The following is a 20,690-nucleotide window of genomic DNA, read 5'->3' on the forward strand; positions in this document are numbered from 1 at the left end:
TGTGTGTCTCTCTCTCTCACAAAAATAAATAAATGTTAAAAAAAATTAAAAATAACTTAAACAGATTTATCTTTCAAATTTCCCTGATTGTCTTATAAGTTTGTTCATTTCAAAAGGGATCCATCCAGTAGGGGCACCTAGGTGTTAAGGTGCCCAGTTAAGACTTTGACTCTTGATTTTAGCTCAGGTCACCATCTCATGGTTTGTGAGTTTGAGCCCTGCATCGGGCTCTGCTCTGACAGTGCAGAGCCTACTTGGGATTCTCTTTCTCTCTCTCTCTCTCTCTCTCTGCCCCTACTCTGCTTGCATTCTATCTCTCGTTCAACAGAATAAAAATAAATTTTTTAAAAAAATTATAAAATTAAAAAAAGAATCAAAAGGGATCCTGTTAGCTAGTAGTTAGATCTACAGGCTGGATCAGATTCAGGTTTGCCTTTTGGTAAGAATGTTTGATAAACAATATGATTCAATCAGTAGTCACATGATATTTAGTTCTTTATTTTTATAGACATTAACAGCCATTGCTTAGATCTACTAGTTCATTAGGGGATGCAAAATGGTGATATTGTAAGTCTATCATTTTATAAACAGAAGTATTTACATCAACTATTTGGTTATCCTGAGGAAAAGTTTGTTGAAGATAGGCGGGATAAATGCCAGACTCTTTCCCTTCATTTACTAGTTTTCAACATGATGATTTTGCTCCCTAGTATTGCCTGCAGTATCATATACATAAAGCATATGATATACCAAATATATGGATACGCATATACACACAGGCATGTGAACAGAAGAGAACTAGATCAACAGGATGGACTAAAAGTTCAATAGAATTAGAATACAGAGTGTCAGAGAGGGAGAGAAATGCTGAGATTCTTTCAACAAATATATTTTTGGATGTGCAGCAAGGTTAAGCTTTGTGCTAAATTTAAAGAATATGGCAATTAATGAACAAAATTCTTTCTCTCAGGAAGTTCATGATCTAGTGAGGAAGAAAGACAATCACAAGCAAGTAGCTATAATACCTTGTATTAGGTGTTTCTATAGATTTAAAAGTATTATAGACTCATGGGCACAGGGATAAGGTCACTGTGGATCAAAGAAGATATAATAAAATAAGTAATGTTTGAGTAAATTCTTAAAGAATATTTTGGGATTTTTAATAGCCCTGGACACAGGGCAGAAAATGGAAGGCATTCCGGACAGCAGGACCCAAATGCACAAAGATACAGGACTTGGGACAGGGGAAATTTCTGTGTTTGAGGAATCAAATTAAAACAGTTTGGCTGGGATATATTTCTGGTCCAGTTCCCAGCCCTCCAACATCCCAGGACCAGATGAAGACGATTGGGATAGGGAGAATGGGTGCCTCAGGGGTCAATGATATGGAGAGTGACTGGAGATGTGGTCTTCATGAGCTTGGTTCTCCATAAATCTCTTGGACCATTATATCTGCTGGGGTAGGACAGCCCCCAAAATGACTGAACTGATTTTCTTGCTGATCTGATGGGGTTTGAAGATAAAATTAAGGTGATTTAAAACATATAGTGTGTTGTATATTATTACAATATAAACTATTGTGATATTCCTTGCTTGCTTGCAAGTGTGAAATTGAGATTTATACCCGTAATAGATACTTAAATTATCTCATTTGATTCTCACAGTGATACTGCAAAAAAAAAAAAAGCAGATAAAGATTATGATTATCCATGCTTAATAACTGAGGAAATAATTTCAGAGAGGGTAAGAGAATTTCCAGGGAAAATATATCAGTGCGAGGTCACTGGTCTAGATCTTCTGTATATATATACATATATATATATATATGTATATATATATACACACACACACATACATACACACACACGTACACATATGTATATATACATACATACATATACATATATGTATATATACATATAGGTTGAGGCATTTATCTACAGATATGTCATCTGTTGAAGATTGTTTCTTGAGTTATTAACCATATATGACAATGTGTCACTGCACATGAACCATTTCCAAAGGCCTAGATCTTTTTCCTGATAAGCAGAGTATTATTATACCCTTGGTTTATCACAAATGGTAAGCAGAATTCTGTGGTGGCCCCAAAGATTCCCTGTTCTTATTGTACTTACTCTATATAATCTCCCAGACTGTGAATGCGATGGATTTCACTCTTGTCTCTGACATCTAGTACCCGATTTAAAGGGCTCCTGTGATTATGTCAAGCCCATACAGACAATATGCTTTGAGAGCAGCCAGGAGCTGAGTATGGCCTCCAGCTCACATCCAGCAAGGAAACAGAACTTCGGTTCTACAATCTTGAGAACTTAATTCTGCCAACAATGAGCTTGGGAGGGGATCCCCAGCTCTAGATGAGAAAGCAGCTTACGGAAGCCTTGATTTGGACCTGTGAGACTCTGAGCAGAAAGTTCAGTGCAATAATGCAAAAGGATATAACAGTCTGAAATAAATATTTTTATAAAATATTTCTTGGAGAAAATAAATAAGGTCTTTATGTTAGAAAACAATAAAACATACTAAAATATTTTAAGCCAAATAGATGTTTCCCACTGAAAGAGTAATGCTGAAAACCAACTTGGGTTTGCATGTAATCACGTCTCAGAATATGAAAGACTGAGTTATGCGGTTTACAGGACTAAGAATGTGGTGGGTCTATATAGCTGGGAAGGAATAAGGATGGAGCAACAGAAAGTTGGCAGGGAAAGGGGTGGAGCAGTGAGAAATGCTGAAATGGAAGACTAGAGGAATAGGGTGGGCGTAGGCCACTGGCTTGGATCTGGGCTGATGCAACCACTACATATAGGGTACATTTAAATTGAAGACACACTAAAGAAATTGGCTGACTCCCTTAATCTAAATACTCTGAGGTTACAGTAGAGGAAGCATTCTCTCCGGAGGAAGAACAGTAATACTTGGCTATTCTAATTCATTTCCCTTCAGATTCACCTCCCCCTCAGAGAACTTCCCAGTCCCCATAGCCAACCCCAAAGTTGCCTCAGGGAAGATCATTTTTCACTATTCTGCTCTAACACAGAGGGGGCATATATCCTTCTCTCAGTTACTTATAGTATATATTTGATTCTGGCCTGGCATATTTAACAAAACCACACAAAAGGAAGCATAATGGTAACAGAGATAAAATATAACTCATAACTGGTAACTACATGAGAGATCACAAGCTCCATCTGTCCTCATAGAAACTCCTCTGTGATTGCTTTTATTCAAATGGACTTTACCTTGTTGGAGGCATCTGTTTCTCAAGAATGTACCTTGACACATGTAGACTTTGCTTGGTTTTGATTCTGCCAGAGGTAGAGCATGAGAAAAGGATTCAAGGGCAAGTAGTTTATTCAGGAGGGGATTCCAGGAAATACCGGTAAAGGATTAGAGATAAGACATGGAAGAGAATAAGTCCATAAATTGTGTGCTATCAAGCTAGTTGCCTGTGTGAGCAACTGGAGCTCATTTCTACTGGGGAATCTGAGCAGGTGTATTCTACACCTCAGAGTCATTTCAATCGAGGTGAAAAGAAGCGGAGGCATTTATCTGCAAGTACCTATCATCTGTTGAAGTCTGTTTCTTGAGACATTAATTATCCCTTAGTTTTAGCTTGCCGCATCCAGGTGCTGAGCATGCTCTCTTGGCCAGCAAACAAACAAACATGAAAGCAAACAAAACATCTCTTTGCTGGATTGTCACAGTAAACATCTTTTCCTTTGTTGAGGTCAATACGGAGAGGCACCAATAGTGTTTGCTATAAGACTTCTCAGAATCTTAAGGCTCAGTGACAGTCAATAAACAAATTTCTACAGATCCTTGTCTACCCAGGCACCCTCTCCAAGTGGCTCATTCCCACTCCTAACCAGAAGTCTCACAAAAGCACTACATCAAAACAAGAGAGACCACAGGGGAGTCTTCTTTTTGTGTAATAATGGAAATCCCTGAGTCCCTCTCTCCCCCTTTCACAGGCCAAAGAAAGGCTGTCATCCTGCTCTCTGGCTCTTCCCTCCTGGAGGGAAATACTTAGACTGGTATTGCTGCTCTCTGAGCCCTAGACTCACTGTTAATCACTAGTTTGGACATAGGCAGTTCAAAGATTATCAAATGGTTTGTTATGCTAGGATTCAGTGCTTGTTTCCTGGTTTTCCTTAAACTTTAAACAAAATATCTTTAATTTTGAAGAAATGTAATCCACATGATTCTCATTTGTATATAAATAATCTGATGTTCTTTTTACATGAGCTCTTTGATGTTTGGGGAAAAATGTGTCTTCATAATCTTCTTGTTGAAAGCAGGAAAGCATTTTTCTTAAAATATAAACTCTCAGGGAAAAAATGATTTGGTGGATCCTTTTGAATTCCTGCTGTTTTCATTCATGTGTCATGTATCCATCCATCCACCCATCCACCCACCCAATGAACAAACCTTTACTTACAACCAAATAAAATAAGTCACAGAACAAGAACTCAAGGAGTTCATAATCTGGAATGGAAAAAGACCGTGCAAATAACCTGTGCTTAATTGTGATTCAAAAAATATTCTAGGTAGTGTTAGGTCCTACGAACACAAAACTAAGTTTGATACCTGACCCCAAATGCTCTTGATCTGGAGCAAGAACAAGTATGTTAGCAGTTGACTGGAACACAAGTCAAACTGTAAAAATCCTGCAATATAAGTAGAAGTAAGATGCTGTGGCAGCACAGCGGAAGGGTGAGTAATTGAGTTTATGGGAATTTGGGTCGCCTTTAAAGAGGAGGCAATGTTTCCTGGGTGTGAACATTCACAGGCACAAATGGTGTTGGCTGAACTAGACACTAGAAGGTGCAAAGAAACCTGGGTGTGGCAGTGTGAAGGTGTTACACTAAGTGGTGCTATGCATTACACCATTTTTATACATATAGAAATCACTGGAAAGAGTGGATTAGTCTCTTCACATTCATGATTTCCCATCTCAGTTAAGTCTTTAACAGTGCTTGGTAAAGTTGTAACTCTTCTGGACAGTTAGTTCTTCCATTATGTTAAGTGGTTTTTCCAGACCTATCTTCAAACACTATTTAATTGAACTGCCTATACTCTCATAAAGCTTCCTTTTCTTCCACTTCCTTTATAAAACAGGCCATTAGGTGGCTGTTCCTCCTATGGCATTTCATTCCCTCCTCACCTCTTCTCTTAGAAGAAGGAATAATTCTCCTACTCAGATTCAGCTTCCTCTCACCCCTCTGTTCTTCTTCTTAAGTTTATCTGTCTTGAGAAAGAGAGAGAGAGACAGAGAGAGAGAGAATACCAAGCAGGCTCCGCATTGTCAGCCCAGAGCCTGACGTGGGGCTTAATCTTGTGAAACATGAGATCATGACATGAGTTGAGATCAAGAGTCGGATGTTTAGCTGACTGAGCCACCCAGGCACCCCTTACCCCTTCTATTCTTAACTCCAGATCCTTAGCTATCTCAAAGTACTTGCCCCATCAAGGACTTTTCCACTCCTCCTTTCAGCTCCTCCTTTAGCTCTTTTTCCTTAGCCTTAAAATTCTTTCACACACCTCTCATCCTAAAAACCATCCCTATCCTTGTCCTTGTCCTTCTAGTTCCCTCCCTATCTCCTTCCATTTTCATCCATTTCCTTGGAAGTATTTTCTAATCCAAAGTTTCTCAAACTTTAATATCCATAAATCACTTGAGGATCTTGTTAAGATGAAGGTTCTAATTCAGTAGTCTGGGATGGGGCCTGAGATCCTGCACCTCAACCTAGTCCCCAATCTGTAATGCTGCTATAGAGAGGTCATTCTACATAGCAAAGGTCTAAACTCTAGTTCCCCTTATGTCTTTATCTACCATTTATTCAGAACCCTCTTACCCTCTGGCTTCTAACCTCTAAACCTCTAATGCCCCCCATAAAAAATCACCAGTTCACCCTGGAATGCCAAACCCAATGGACACTTTGCAGTCATAGTACCTCCCACCCTCTTTGGGGAGTTAAGCATCCCTGACTGTTAATGCAATCTACTATGATGTTATTCGCTCCTGGTGTCTCTTTTGTCTAACCACAATTTCTCATCTTCTTTTTGAATTCTCCCTGTTTACCTGCTGTTTAAAATGTTTATGTTCCATCCAGTTTATATTTTACTGTATACTCTCTTGAAACAATCTCATCTAGTAATTTTAATTTCTGCCTGGATACTATAGAGTCCCAAATCTTCCTTTTCAGTCCTGATCGACCTCAGACTCATATATCCAATTGCAAAACTTGAATCATTAGCATCTCAAGTTCAACATGTAAAATTAACTCATTAGCTACTCTTCAAAACCTGTGATTCCTCTTTTGGACATCTGTACCACCTTCTATTTAATTAATCAGGACAAAGATATGAAATGACCTTCATCTCTTCCCCACCTTCCATCCAATCATTAAATTTTTTGGATTTTTTTCCTTAGTATCTCTCAAAATCCAACTTCTTCAGTCCATTCCTACTGCCACTGCTGTATAGATCAGGTCTTTCTTCTCAACAGGCTTATAGAATAGCATCTTCACTGATTCAAACTTCTCTGGTCTTACTCCCTTTCAATTCCTACTAATTGCGGCACATTTAGTCTTCCTAAAGTGTGTAAAACCCTGCACTGTCTCCCTTTAACAAGAAAATAAAGCCTAAGCTTAAGAACATGACTTAAAGTCCTTCCTTATCTGGCCCTATCTCCAGCCTCATCTCCTGCTTACCCTTCCCTCAAAGAAACTTTATAGTCCATTCATACTGAACCACTTGGAGTTCCCCATAACTCCGTGCTTTCTGACATTTTTATGCTTTTGTAGTTCCTCTGTCTCTCTGTAAACTCCCAGTAAACTTTCAAAATAAAGCTCAGATGCCATCTTTTGTGAAATCGATTATGTGAATTCAGAGAGGCCTACATGTTTCTTTTAATTTTAAAAACATGTATATATAAAATTTACTATTGAGCTATAGTTACTCATTTTTGTCTTTACACACTAATCATTATTATACACAGCTATCCCACAACACAACCTTCAGTGGACTTAATCACTCCTGTTTCAGTCTTCTTTTTGTAGCTTAATCCTATTAATTAAAATTTTTCTGCCTAATCCTTCATCTGGATGCTAGTAATGATCCAGTATATTTGTTAAATATAATTCCCATTCTATCATTAAATTACAGCTATAAAATAATTTCCCAAAGGAAGAGCTTATATAAGTATAATCCAGCATCTCATTATGACTATTATGGTTGTACCTTTCCTAATGGAAATATTTAAGTTAATTTAGAACCTGAATAATGTCTTCTCTAACCTTTTATACCACTGTTTTGATGCTTACACATTGTATTACAATTCATACAAATGAATATTCCTTGATTATAATTTCTTTTAAATCCATTTTTAACTTAAAATGTTTTAGCACCCCCCCCCCCCACTTTTCTTTTGTTTGATTCTGGTTCTTTACAGCATATCTGGGAAGCCAATGTGTATTTACTAAAAAAAAAAAAAAAAGATTGTATATAAGAGAAACTTAGGGTAGTTGTAGTTCTGTGGCAAAATTAGCTGATAGTGGTACCTTTCTGCTTCCCACCATCACATCATGAACATCAATTCCCCATGGAGGCCAAGATAGAATGGATGGATGGTCAGGAGGCACACTGGTCTTATGAGTGGATGAAGTAGGAGCTTGCCTGTAAAAGAGGATATCAGGAGTCATTCTGCCCTCCATGAAAATAAGATAAAATAAAATATACTTTCACATTTCTCATCAAAATGAGAGTTAATATGGCAGAGTTTGCAATTGTTTTTCCTTGATTAAAAGGCAAAGCCCTGGGAGTTATTAAACCTGAACCATTATCTGTTATTTCAGGTGAGTCTGTTGGTTTCTTTTTTGAAAGAATGCAAGAGATGTAACGACTTAACGTCAATATTTCCTAGGAATTTTTTCATTATGTTTACCTTTATTTGTATGTTCAATTTTAATTTTAACCTCAATGGCTGATATCAAGTAAGAAATCAATACAGTAATGATCAGAAGAATTCATAAGAATGTATTGACCTTAAGTTAGACAAGACAATGCTTATTCAAGGAGCAAAATCCCAAAGGTTAAATCCATATATCTAAATTCAAAATTGTCTTACACTAAAATAACAATAGCAAATGTGTAATAAAGGTAAATAATTACTACTCAATAGCACATTTCTTATATTTACATAATTTAAAGTTAAAAGAAACACATAGACCTCTTTCAATCTACACGATAAAAATGCTCCAGCAAAGTTGGTAATGAAGTAAATTTCTGAGCTGACTAAAATTATAAATTATAAATTTGGACATCTTTTTTTTTTTCTGGAAGAAAATGAGCTAAGTTTAAAGTCTGCAAATGGCTTAAGATCTTAAATGGCTTAAGATAGTGGTCAAATCTACAGGTATTGGATTTTGTATAGATAGAAGGGATTTCTTCATCTTTCAGAGCAATTCAGTTCCATTGAACAAATAACAAGAGTCTAACAGGTACTGTGGGGAATTAAAAAAGTGAGTAGGAGACAGCTTCTTATAAAACAGTAGAAAAGAGAAAACAAAGCTCAAGCAAAATGTGTTAAAAGCTTGGTGAGTGGAGAGAGGGTGATGATTATTAGAAGACATCAGAAAAAGTATCAGGAAGGAACTAAAATTTTGATGCACCATGGAGGACTGTTAGAACATTTGCCCATCTGAAGGAAGAGAACATAATTTTGGGGAGTGGTTCTGAAACCTTAGGATTCACAAAAATCTTGTGTGTCGAGAGGTTGGTTATTTCATTCTGTATTAGTTAGTTATGGCTACAATGATGTTTAATAAAACACCCAAAAATGTAGTGGCTTAAAACCACCATCCCTTAATGTCTCTTATGATTATTCTGGGCAGTTCCGCTCATCTGAGCCGGGTTCAGTTGATCTCACCTGAGATCCCTCACGTATCTGGTGTCATGTGGTGGGTCAGGTGGGGGCTGTTGGGACTAGGGGCAGGGGTCTCCGCTGGTACTTGCTTCCTGTGATCTCCAAATTTCCTTTAAGTTACCCTGGGCTTTTTCACCTTGAGAAGTAGGCTGAAGCTGAATGACTCTTGAGACCTTCCCTCAAAAGTGACATATAGGCACTTCTGCATTCTATGGGCTAGTGCAAGTCTCAAGCCAGCCATTTAGGAAGTAGACTCCACCTTTTTATGGGATGAACTGCAAAGTCACATTGTAAGGGCAGGAGTAGAGAAAGGGGAATGGTAGTGGTCATACTTGTAGTTAGTCTACCACAGAGGCTTCTTCATTTTGATTGAAATATGGAGTAGGTGGAGTGAAGTTATCTGGAGATGTAGGCTCGGGTTAACCTGACATATTTATTTCAAATTTAGGCAGTAGTGAGGAAACACTGAAGGGTTTTGGGCTGGGGAGAAACATTCAGAAGTCTGGCTCTAAGAATAAGCTTATGTGGATATGGGTAAATAGAAGCAGAAAATGGGAGAAAGGATATGTTTTTCAATCATGTAGATGGAAGTTAATAAATGTTCAAATCAGTGTGGTGTTAATGGGTGCAGAATCAAGGGCAAAGTAAGAAACTTCCTTCTAAGGAGACTGACCTTATTAAGACCACTGATAGGATTACAGGCATGATGGGCTGGTAGCACCTCCTTATGCTTTCCCTTTTATTCCATTCTCAAATATTCAACACATCTCCCATTATTCCAGTTCAGAGCTCCCAGAATTTATTGTCAGTTGTTATATGATAATATGGCATTCATAACTGGTAGAACATACAACCATACAGAGATGTGGGACTGAGACCCATTGTTTTGATCTAACATTCTAATGGAGCTAAACTTTCTTATCACATCCCAGACTGGAAGTTTTTCAGAGATTGAGGGATTAGTTAATTTAGTAGTTTTTTTTTTTCTCCCAGTGATTCCATACTTCTATAGATCTCTAATTTTAAAATTTGTAAAACATTTATTGAAAATGAGATGAGGTTGCATGAATACATTTTCAGTTTTATTTAAAATCAAATAAATCTGTGACTGATGTGAGAAAAATGGTCTAGAAACCACATAAAGTTTAATGAGATAAAAACATAAAGACAAGATCCTAATACCTAATTATTTTATCTTGAAATAATTAAAATGTAAAGGATACTCATATTAAATAGTTGCACAGCTGTAAGCATTACACAGTACACATAATGAAGTCATAAAACATTTTATACTGCTTTATTATAAATAATTGGAAACAATATTTCATTTTTTCAAACCCAGATAACAAAACAGTAAATATCATGCTTTCTTTTTTTTTTTCATTATTTCATTTTATTTTTGTAATATGAGTTGGGAAATAGTATTTATCAAAAGACTGGTAACAAAAATTTGTAGGAACACAAAAGAACAAAACACTCACTTTCATTCACTTAAATGAAAACAATCAAGAAGGACTTTAGAGGGAGAGGCTGAACAGTGCTATGAAGGAGTCACCAAGAACTGAACAACTGCATAATATGGAAGAATGTCACTTGTGAGGCAAAACGAGGTTGTTACAGATGCATAAACATGAAGACTTGATGGCAAATTTAAAAAATATTTTCCTAAAAATGGAATAGCTTTATTCTCTCAAATAGAGGAAATCTATATTGTTGCCTTGAACAAGCTTATTTTTCTACGAAAGGACAGTTATATGTATTTCAGTTTTCTTACCTCATAATAACTCACATTTTGATAAAAATGCTTCACTACTGTAACCTTGAACACTTAGAGGCAGTGTTTATTTTTGATAAAATACTGTACTAAATTCAAATTGCCACAAAAACTTGTGCCCCCCAAATTCACTTAAGATAGATTATCCCATAGGAATATTTTCATTGAGAGAATTATAGTAGCTAGAAGTCACAATTTTTTAGATAACTGATTAATTTTCTCTTTTGGGGTGTTTTCCTTATGTTTAATACAGAATTTTGACAATTTTATCCACTAAATAATTTTTTAAAAATCAGAAGTTGCTTATGAAAACAGAGCCTGAGAGAGAAAAACGTGAAGAAATAATGTAAAATAGTATAGTAGATTTCTTTCAAAACTTGTGTTTGTTTGCTTCAATGAAGGACAATCTTGCATATTCCAGATTAAACAGCTATTAGGTTTACCATGGATATAAACATGCTACGTACAATGGTATTTATAATTCTTCTTTTATTTTTATAGACTTCAAAGTGTATCTCTCCTAGAAACTGGAACAGGGTGAATCTGGAAAACATGTTTCACTTAATTAGCAAAAATTAAATTAGCATGAAATAACAGAATGAAGAATTGAAATGGTGATTTTAAAAATAATGAAGTTACACTTAAGTGTACACATGCAAGAAGATATTGTAAAATGAACTGTTCCAGTTTATTTGGTTTTACTCCAACTGAATACACTCTAAAATACTGGTTTCATGTATAATATCAAAGGAAATATTAAATGCATGTATATTATTTTAAGAGCTTGACGGTATATTTCACATTCTTTAAATTTTACTCACGCTATAAATATATTTATATGTCACTCAGTTTTTAAAGCAAATGAAAACTGTAGCATGGGGGGTAATTTTTTGCTTTATATGTCCATACTTGATCATGTCTATTTCTTTTCTGAAAACTGTATCAAAAAATCAGAGTAAATGGAGCATGTTTCTAACTCACACTATTATTCTTCATGCACTACAAGTCATTATGGTTTACCAAAATGGAATTTACATCTGAAGATGGGTTAACTGAAATCAACTAGTAAGTATGACTTAAGAGTTAGGCTTCTGAAATCCATTAACATTTAACCAACTTAGAGGGCAATGCTATTATTCTTAAACTTTTATCAAAATTGTGCAAAAGTATAAACTGATTTTTAGTAGGTTTGCATAGAAATAACACCATTTCACTTGTGTGATACATCTTTTCCAAAGGATTACGGCAGGCCTGTTTGTATTTTTCATGTATATTCTTTCTTTGTTGTTGTTCATTTCCCTCCTTCTCCCTTCTCCTCCTCTTCCTATACCTTCTCTCCTTCTTCTTCTCCTTCTCCTTCTTCCTCTTCCTCCTCCTCCTCTTCCTCTTCTTCTTCTTCTTCTTCTTCTTCTTCTTCTTCTTCTTCTTCTTTTTCTTCAGTTTTTATATGAAATTAACCATATTTATCATCTGGCTACCATAGTTCTAAAATAAGATCCAGTAGTAGTTTGAAGCACAGTGAACTGAGCAGTTTCTTCCCTTTTTAAAACATGATGGTGAGTGGCATTCCCCACAGTCAAGATTTATGAACACGATTAATTCCATCTAGAGACTTCTGTGAACTCTAAAGGCTCCAAGTCCACAGTCAAGAACCTTGGTGACTTCACATAAATGCCACTTGTGGCTGGAAGGGAGACAATATTGTTTGCTTCAGAAGTTTTCAAGCAGTTTCTTATCTGGTAGCTTCAGATTTTTTTTTTTTGTTGTTGTTGCTTTTATGACTCCTTTCGACATTATGCCTTCAAAAGTCCAAAGGTCGAATCATCATAGTTGTGGAACGTAAGGAGTAACTGGGCCCTTTGAAGTAGTGCCACTTTATCCCATTCAGTTTTCCATGGTTTTGTCCAGCAGTATAGAACATTCCATTTAGATTGGATGGGCCACAAGCATCAAACCACCAGCCTGAAAAATTAGTTAATAATGAAAGAGAAAAGAAGGAGAAGAAACAATTATAAATAAATTGAACATCTGGCATTAGTGGAATTAACCAAGGTGGAATTCATTTATACTTTTTATGACCATTTGCAAATACGAGGCATTCAACAAAAAGCTTCTGGGTAGTGCAACTGTTTTAAGCGACATCCAATTTAGGCAATGTATGAGTAGAGAGGAAAGCTTCCATGGAAACCAAGCTTCAGGGTCACTCCATTGGGACTCATTTCCCATTGTAATGATGGGAAACTTCTGGGATTCAAGATAAGATCTATTTCAGACCTAGATTTATATGTAGGGCAAGTAAAATGCAGATACCCTTAGTCATTCCATGTTAAGCTTGTTATTAGGACTAGAACAATAATTAGTGAGGAAGTTCAGAAGCTTTGACAACTGATAGCTACATAGAGTGAAAGAAATGTTCTCCATCTACTTCATATTTTTGCCAACAACTGGCCCTCAGCTGCTTCTGAAACTAATTGGATACTGGGCAATGACTATGATGCACAAATTGAATTTGAATTACTATGTTCTTCCTATATTTTACAGCAATATGGGAAGTGTTCATCAATAGTAGCCATACAGTGTCTATACAGCAGTATTTTTTTTTTCTGTGATTGTTCAAGCTCTTTCAAAACTTATTAAAAAGAAAAACAACTTGATGAGCAACATGGAGATCCTATGCTTGTATAGTTCTCTGTAAGGGTAACTTAGTAATTTATTTTTTTAATGAATTAAGTTCTTAGATTTTTAGATAAAACATAGTACTTTTTCTCTGTCTCCTGAAGTAACACTACTGAAATCTTTAGGGAGAGATCTATGCCAGAGACATTCTGGCATATTTTTATTTGGATACAGCTGACCTCCCTTTGATTACAGAGTTATACCTAAGGGACTAATAGCTAAAGAAAGAGAAAGCTGTACAACTGATGTTTAACTGATGTTAACTTGTGTATAACACAGGCATCATTTTGCAGAAACTTTAGAAAAAGTTAAATTGAGAAAAGCTTGTTCTCATTTTTCAATTTTGGAAGATGAATACAGCAAGGTTGTGTTTATAAAGTCATACTAGAGACATAGCAAGCTGTATTAACCACAGTGCATATTAGAGAAGAATAAGGTATGTCTTGAATTTGGAAATACTGTATTCAATGCTATTTTTCCAACTGTATGCAGACAACATAGATGTTAACGCAGTCAAAACATGAGAAACGAGAAAGTTCTTGTTTGGCAAGGAAGGAAGAACTGTAAAATTCCACATTTTTTTTCTTAAGATTAATTCCTTTAAATTTTTTTGATAAATACAACTAGTAAAAATATGTTATTTGTATTACAAAAAGCATTCTAATATTAGGGAATGCATTTACCCTAAACACTCTCAAAACACCAAATGAAACCCAACTTGATTGCTCCAGTGTTTCAACTTTCTCCTCCTTTTCTCTGACCTTCTTGATGCATTCTTCCATCATGTTAATGATCCTTTCATAGTGTTTCAAATATCCACCATGGTCTCTGAAGGAAAGGCAGCTACTCTATTATTAGGAACTTCTATGAATCATAGAATGATCCTCCAAGTTACATTAGGTATTCGAGGTAAAAGTATGTATTTTTCTTTGGTTTAGAGAAAGTCACAAGAGTTCTGGACAACTGTGGGAAGGCAGAAGTCTGTTTCCAACAGCAGCCTGGCAATAAAGGGCACAGGCTGAAGGGTAGATTCATTAGGAAATTTTGGATGAGTTTAGCAAAGACACAAGAAACAGTAGGGGCATGTGAGAGAATCAGACAAATTGATCTTCTATATTTTTTCTGATGAGTAAAGGAGGGTAATATTTGTGGTAAGGGGAATGGCATTTTGGATATCTTGAAAGAAGACCATATGGCTGGGTCATAGTTAACATGAGAAAATAGCAGCCTCAAGCTGAGAAGGTCAGAAGATCAAATCACAGTCTTTTATCCAATATCCTAAGAACAATGTAAAGGCATGGTCTATTTACAGGCCTACCTCATGTACTTAGCACAATACCTAACAGTTTGCTTAACAAATGACTGGGGGAGTGACTATAAGCTTACTGACAGATTGGCTGTTTTTGACTATTTCTCCTTGTAAATTTTCAGAGTCTGAAGTAGTTTAGTTTACTAAAAAGTTATATTTGATAGACACAATATATAACATCCATGCCTACTGTGTTCGTTCATTCATTCTTTATTTATTCCTTCAATATGTAATTATTGTGACTGTTGTTAACACAATACTCAACAAGACAGAAGTGGTCCCTCCCTTCATGGAACTTACTTCTTATGTGAGGAACAGACAAAAAGCAAGCGAATAAGTAAAATACTTACGATACTTCATGATTTAAAAAAAAGAAGAAGAAAGAAAAGAATCAAGGAGCTATGAAGGAGAATAAAAGGAGACCTACTTGACTTTTCACATTCACAGAACAAGCTGGTATTTAATGAGATCTGAAGGATGAGAGGGAGGCAGCCATGTGAAGATGTGGAAAGACTCTTTTAAGCTGAGTATAGCACATGCCAATGTTCTGAGGAAGAAAGAGAGCTTGACATGTTTAGAAACTAAAAGAACATCAGTGTAGCTTGTTCACTAGAACATAGTGAACACGGGGGAAACTCTCAGGAAATAAAGGTAAAGAAACAGGCAGTCTTGGTGGAAAGTTGAACAACGTTCATGGAAAACTTTAGAGTTTATCCAGTCTACTTGTCCATCATCAGATGAATAAGCAAAACATTCTCTCGAAATAGGAACCAATATTTAACCAAGGGAACCAGATCTATCAGGCTGAATGTTTAATCAAATATTATTGAGAACCTTCATTCTGTAACTATGGTCTGCCAAAGTCATCCTGAGCATATGTGGCAGAATGATGAAGGGGAAAAAAATGATTTTAGAATCAAGTCAACAAATATTAACCAACAGAAAGATATAGAGGTCAGGGTTGAATAAAACAATAAATCCTGTCTTCAAAGACTGCACAGTTTTGTTCATGGGAGAGACAATAAACTGCTTAACAATGAGGTGAGGGTTGTTAAACAGAGAAGAAGGAAATCTACGGATACAGAGGCAGAATGTCCTGTCAGTGGGTCCACAAAGTTGACTTATTTACCACCTGAGCTGTGTCCTGAGAATGAATGTGAATTCACTGAACAGAAAGAAATTCTGAACACAGGATGTACCCTGAGAGAGTAGGAGAGAGTGTCTGTCAGCAGCCTGGCCTGACTGGACTGCCAGTGGGTAAGGGGTTAGACAACAAAAGGCTAGCAAAATAAATAGGAGAGAGAACACAGAGGTTTTTATTTTATTTTCAGAAATTTTCTTGTGGGCAATGGAAAGCCTATAGTGTACCAGACAAGAAATTAGAAGACCCAGACTTTGATGCTGATGGCACCAGTTAATAACCAAGAGATCCTAAGCAGTAATAATAATGATATTTGATATTTATAAAATAGTTAATATACATTAGGGACTATGCTATAGTATTTATATGCATTCTCTTATTTCATCCTTCAAACAACCTGAGTTGATGTGGCAAGTACTGTAATAAAGACACTGATGCCTAGCAGTAAGGAGATGGTTCCAAGGTCATGGTCACTTAGTTCCTCATCCATAAGATGTGGTTTATAATGTCTGGCCAACCATTTTCCCAGCATAGTCGTATGGCCCAAATAAGATGACACATTGACTATTCGGCCCTGTAGAATCCTAAATAAGTGCTTAGTGTAAGTTATGTGGAAAGGAAGATGGAAGGTTTAGGGTAGGAACACAAAGGACTACATCTTGTGGGGCAGGCACCATAATGATTTAATAATAAAGACCAGGTCATCAGTGCCAACATATCTCCTTATTTGCTTGGTAGGGTCTCTACCAAATGAGTAAGTTGTGCAATGTTTGCATTGTAAAAAAAATGGCATTTAAGTAACTAACATGATTTGAACAATTGTTTTCAGTGATTTCTTTTGACATCATGTTGAAACCAAAGACCTTAATGTATTTGACGCTTTATCTTAAGACCAGTGGGCCATGCACATAATGGACTATCACAGAGCAGTTGATGATAATAAAGATGACGGGGGCGCCTGGGTGGCGCAGTCGGTTAAGCGTCCAACTTCAGCCAGGTCACAATCTCGCGGTCCGGGAGTTCGAGCCCCGCGTCAGGCTCTGGGCTGATGGCTCAGAGCCTGGAGCCTGTTCCCGATTCTGTGTCTCCCTCTCTCTCTGCCCCTCCCCCGTTCATGCTCTGTCTCTCTCTGTCCCAAAAATAAATAAACGTTGAAAAAAAATAAAAAAAATAAAAAAAAAATAAAGATGACGAATTAAGATGGCACGACACAAAAAGAAAGGGTGATTATTTCTCAGGACAATTTTTGTTGCAGTGTCCTTTATAAGATATTCTGAACTACAAGGAAACAAAAATAGTTATTTGTGTGCAAGTAAGTATTCCATTTCCTCTGACACATGCAGTAAAACAACAAAGGAATTTCTACTTTCTACTTTTCTTTGAAAAAATTGAACATGGCCAGCTCTTTTAAACATAAATCCTGAAAAGACAAGGTTTTAAAGCATGATTATAGAAAACAGGCAAAAATATAGTGGAGTCCTTGTTACTCATATGTACTCCTTGGCATTCATAGATAATCCTGTGTGCTCCTGGGTAACCAGTACCTATGTAAATTTGCATGGAATGAAGGTGTTCTTTGTGAACATATAGAGAGTATGCCTGGGTTTGCAGTTCCTCTCTGATAAGATACCAAGTAGCTGAATAATATTATATGTGCTTTACAATCTTGGGGAAATATTAACTCTGTGTGCCTAGGAATAACAAATGCGCAATATGCTAAAGAAGTTAATCTAGGAAAGACACTTTAAGCTTTAAAGAACGCAGTGATGCAAGCAAAGGACAGAAGAAACCAGCAGTGTCCATCTGCTGTTGGGACAACTGATAAAATGTCTCAAATGTTTTAAGATTGGCAACTGCTGGGTTGTACGTTGCCAAGCATTTTTCTTTATAACCTGTAACCTCATGTATATTTTAATAAGAAATCTGAGATGCATGTTTCTAATTCATTTACACTTAACTCATTAAAATTTAGCTTTGTCTTAACTATGCCTGGCTCTCCGGCCTTTAAAAATCATTCCAGTCTTTTATCTTTGAAGCAGAAAACTCACATTTTATCACCAATAAATAAAACGTTGCCCAGAAAGTAGGAATTTGATTCTAAACTTTGTACTCAGGAAGTTCAAATTTATTTGAAAATCAGGAAACCTAACTCTCAAATTCTTCTGATCCTAAACAAAATGTCTCTCAACACTTCCTTTCTAAGGTAAAAAGTACAACAAACTGTAAAGATATATCTCTTCTTATGGGTTTCTTTCATTCATTTTCAATGCATACATTCTAGTCAGCAATGCACAAAAGAACTTGCACAGAACATAAGAGTTCCTCTCTTGCTAACTAAGAATGAGGCTGCACAAAACTGATGGTGCCATTTTTCATTATGAAAATCACTTACTGAGTTCACGTGCACAAACTTGGCCTTATCCATAGGTAGCCTCAAGGAGTAGCACGCAAAGGACCTTTCCTAGATGTCTGTGTTCTCTCTGTCACCTCATACTATATCCCTCTCAGGCCAAGGACTTGGCTTTTTTTCCCTTTCTCTTCTTTTTGTTCCAAAGATGAAAAGTTGTTGATCCTGGCCAGTGATCTTGAATTCACTGAAAACCTTTAGGTATTCTCTTACTGTCTCTTCCCTCCCTTGCACCTCATTTCACTTGTAAGGTTTAAATGAGGAAATCCCTGCTAACGCGCTGCAAACAGTAAAATAGAGAGATACCTGTTGCCTTTGAATGCCACTCATTTTAACAAAGGCCGGAGAAGGAGCAGATAAAGTGATGGCTTATCTGGAGGTTGTGTTCAAATCTTACCTCTAGTGCTAATTCTGTGACCTTTGGTAAATTATCTAATGTTTCTGTATCTCACTTCTTGCCAAAAGCATTACTGTGGTGCTGATTTCAAAGGGTTTTTAGAAGTGTCCTGTAAGTTATTAAATATAAACCATTTAAGATAATGCAACAATGCCTGTTCATATGAGTGCAGTAATATTTGCTATATTATTATGAGAGTAAAATAACACAAAAGTCAGCGTTTGATGATTTCTCATGCATTGTCAATTATTAACCTTCGGTGGCAGACTTGTACTATGGGACTATCAGTTCTGGTTCACTTTTTTTTTTTTTTCCAAATTTACCACTTGAAAGACATTTTCTGATATTCTCTGCTTTTCTTTTCCCAATAAGCAAAAATTTCCTTCAGAAAACAGGAATATAAATTTGTACTTAGAAATGTTCATATTTACTTGGAAGACAGGAATCTAACAAATTTTTCCAGTTCTCGAGCTTAGTCTTCTGGGGTTTAGTTATTCTTAAAATTTAGTCCCAATTCTCATATCTTCTATTCATCAAATTGTTTCATGTGTGTGCCTGCAAATACATATGTATACTTATGTATTTTAAACCTCAGTTCAAGCAACAGTCACATTCAGACTCACACTGATTTACTTTTATGCCTTCTCACTGGGATCATTTGTGACTTTGTAATGCCCTTTCAGAGCCTGTGATAAAGTATTCATTCACTCGACCGATATTTATTGAGCACCTACTATGTGCCAGGCACTGTGCTAGGCACTCAGTATACAGTAGTAGACAGCACAGAGTCTCTGCAACACACATTTTGTGGAACATTTTGTGTACTGGATACGTACAAATGAGAAATTGCTTTGAAATAAAGTAATGCAATGTAGATTTCTGTGGTCAACCTTAAATTATCCATATGGATCTTTTCCCTCAACATTTTTGCCTTAAAACCTAGGGAATGCCACTTATCTGGCAATGCTTAGCACATCCTTCCTGGATTATTAAAAACTCTAAGATGATTATATTTTCCCAAAGATCTTGTCACTCAGCGTCATTTGCCAGTTGGAGAAGCTGCTAATTTCTTTCATTTTCTTTGTCTTCAAGATTATATAGCAGGCAATATCAACTCTTTCTGCAAGCATTTATCAACTCTGCTGTTAGCATCTGGGAAGTTGTAGGGTGTACTAAGAAATTTATGTGTATGGCTTTATCCTGTCTTTTAAGGGCTGAACTGAGAAATATCCTTTGTTAGCTTTAGCAAAGTCTTGTCTGTCGTCTGACATAGTTTATGCGTGGGAAAAGAGATCAGAGTTTCTACCACAACAGATTCTTTCTGTAGAAGGTTAGGTCACATTTTTACATAGTTTTTATATTATACACTAAATGTGGAAACTGTGTTGAAAGAAAAGTAAGGTAAGGAACAGAATGTAAAACAATACCATGTTTTGTTTTGTCAGCAACCTTTAGTAATTGTAGTTCCTAATAGTCTTTTAGAAAGACTATTTGAAGAATGCTAATTTAGTACTAAAGACCTCGTTTTCTTGAAATGTAATATTCGCTTTGAATGTGACAATCTAAGTTGTTCCTTTTCAGAATTCTGGAGTCAGAAGATTTTTACATATTTGTTTTTATATACAATAAATCCCTATAAAACAAAAGCATGCATTGAATGAGATTACATTTTCATTTTCTTAATGTTAAATAGTAGATAAAACTGTTAAGTTTAAAAGAAATTGATTCCTTTCTTTGGGCTCAGGAAGGCACAAAACAAACTGTCCTACAGGACTGAAAATATTGCCTACAATCATCTCTTAATTTGGTCCCTCCCAATACTGAAGTATATGGATTTTTCACAATATCCTACATATAGGAGGAAACCTAAGGAGAAAACTTACAAATTTTCCTAAGGTCAGTTCCATCATAGAACAAAGACATTTCTGGCTTATAAATCTGGGCTGATAAATCACCTTTATTTAACTATTAATTAAAAGGGCAGTTGCACAGAAGCAACTGTATGGGGCAATTTTGACCTTGAAATATATATTCTGGTC

At 36.2% G+C, this 20,690-nt stretch overlaps 1 protein-coding gene across 4 annotated transcripts in view; it reads right to left on the reverse strand.

The window, feature by feature from the left end:
* Positions 1-9,729: 9,729 nt before the first annotated feature.
* ANGPT1 (angiopoietin 1) overlaps positions 9,730-20,690 on the reverse strand; it is a 362,218-nt gene continuing 351,257 nt past the window's right edge. For 3 of the 4 annotated variants that reach the window (XM_043601601.1, XM_043601598.1, XM_043601600.1), the window contains one exon: positions 12,101-12,683. In XM_043601601.1, the coding sequence (XP_043457536.1) occupies positions 12,523-12,683 (161 nt within the window). In that variant the 3' untranslated portion in view covers positions 12,101-12,522. Of the gene's footprint in view, positions 12,684-20,690 lie in introns of all 4 variants that reach the window. The other variant, XM_043601599.1, reaches the window with a different exon arrangement.

The sequence above is a fragment of the Prionailurus bengalensis genome, chromosome F2 (genome assembly GCF_016509475.1).
Source record: "Prionailurus bengalensis isolate Pbe53 chromosome F2, Fcat_Pben_1.1_paternal_pri, whole genome shotgun sequence".
NCBI classification, from domain to species: Eukaryota; Metazoa; Chordata; class Mammalia; order Carnivora; family Felidae; genus Prionailurus; species Prionailurus bengalensis.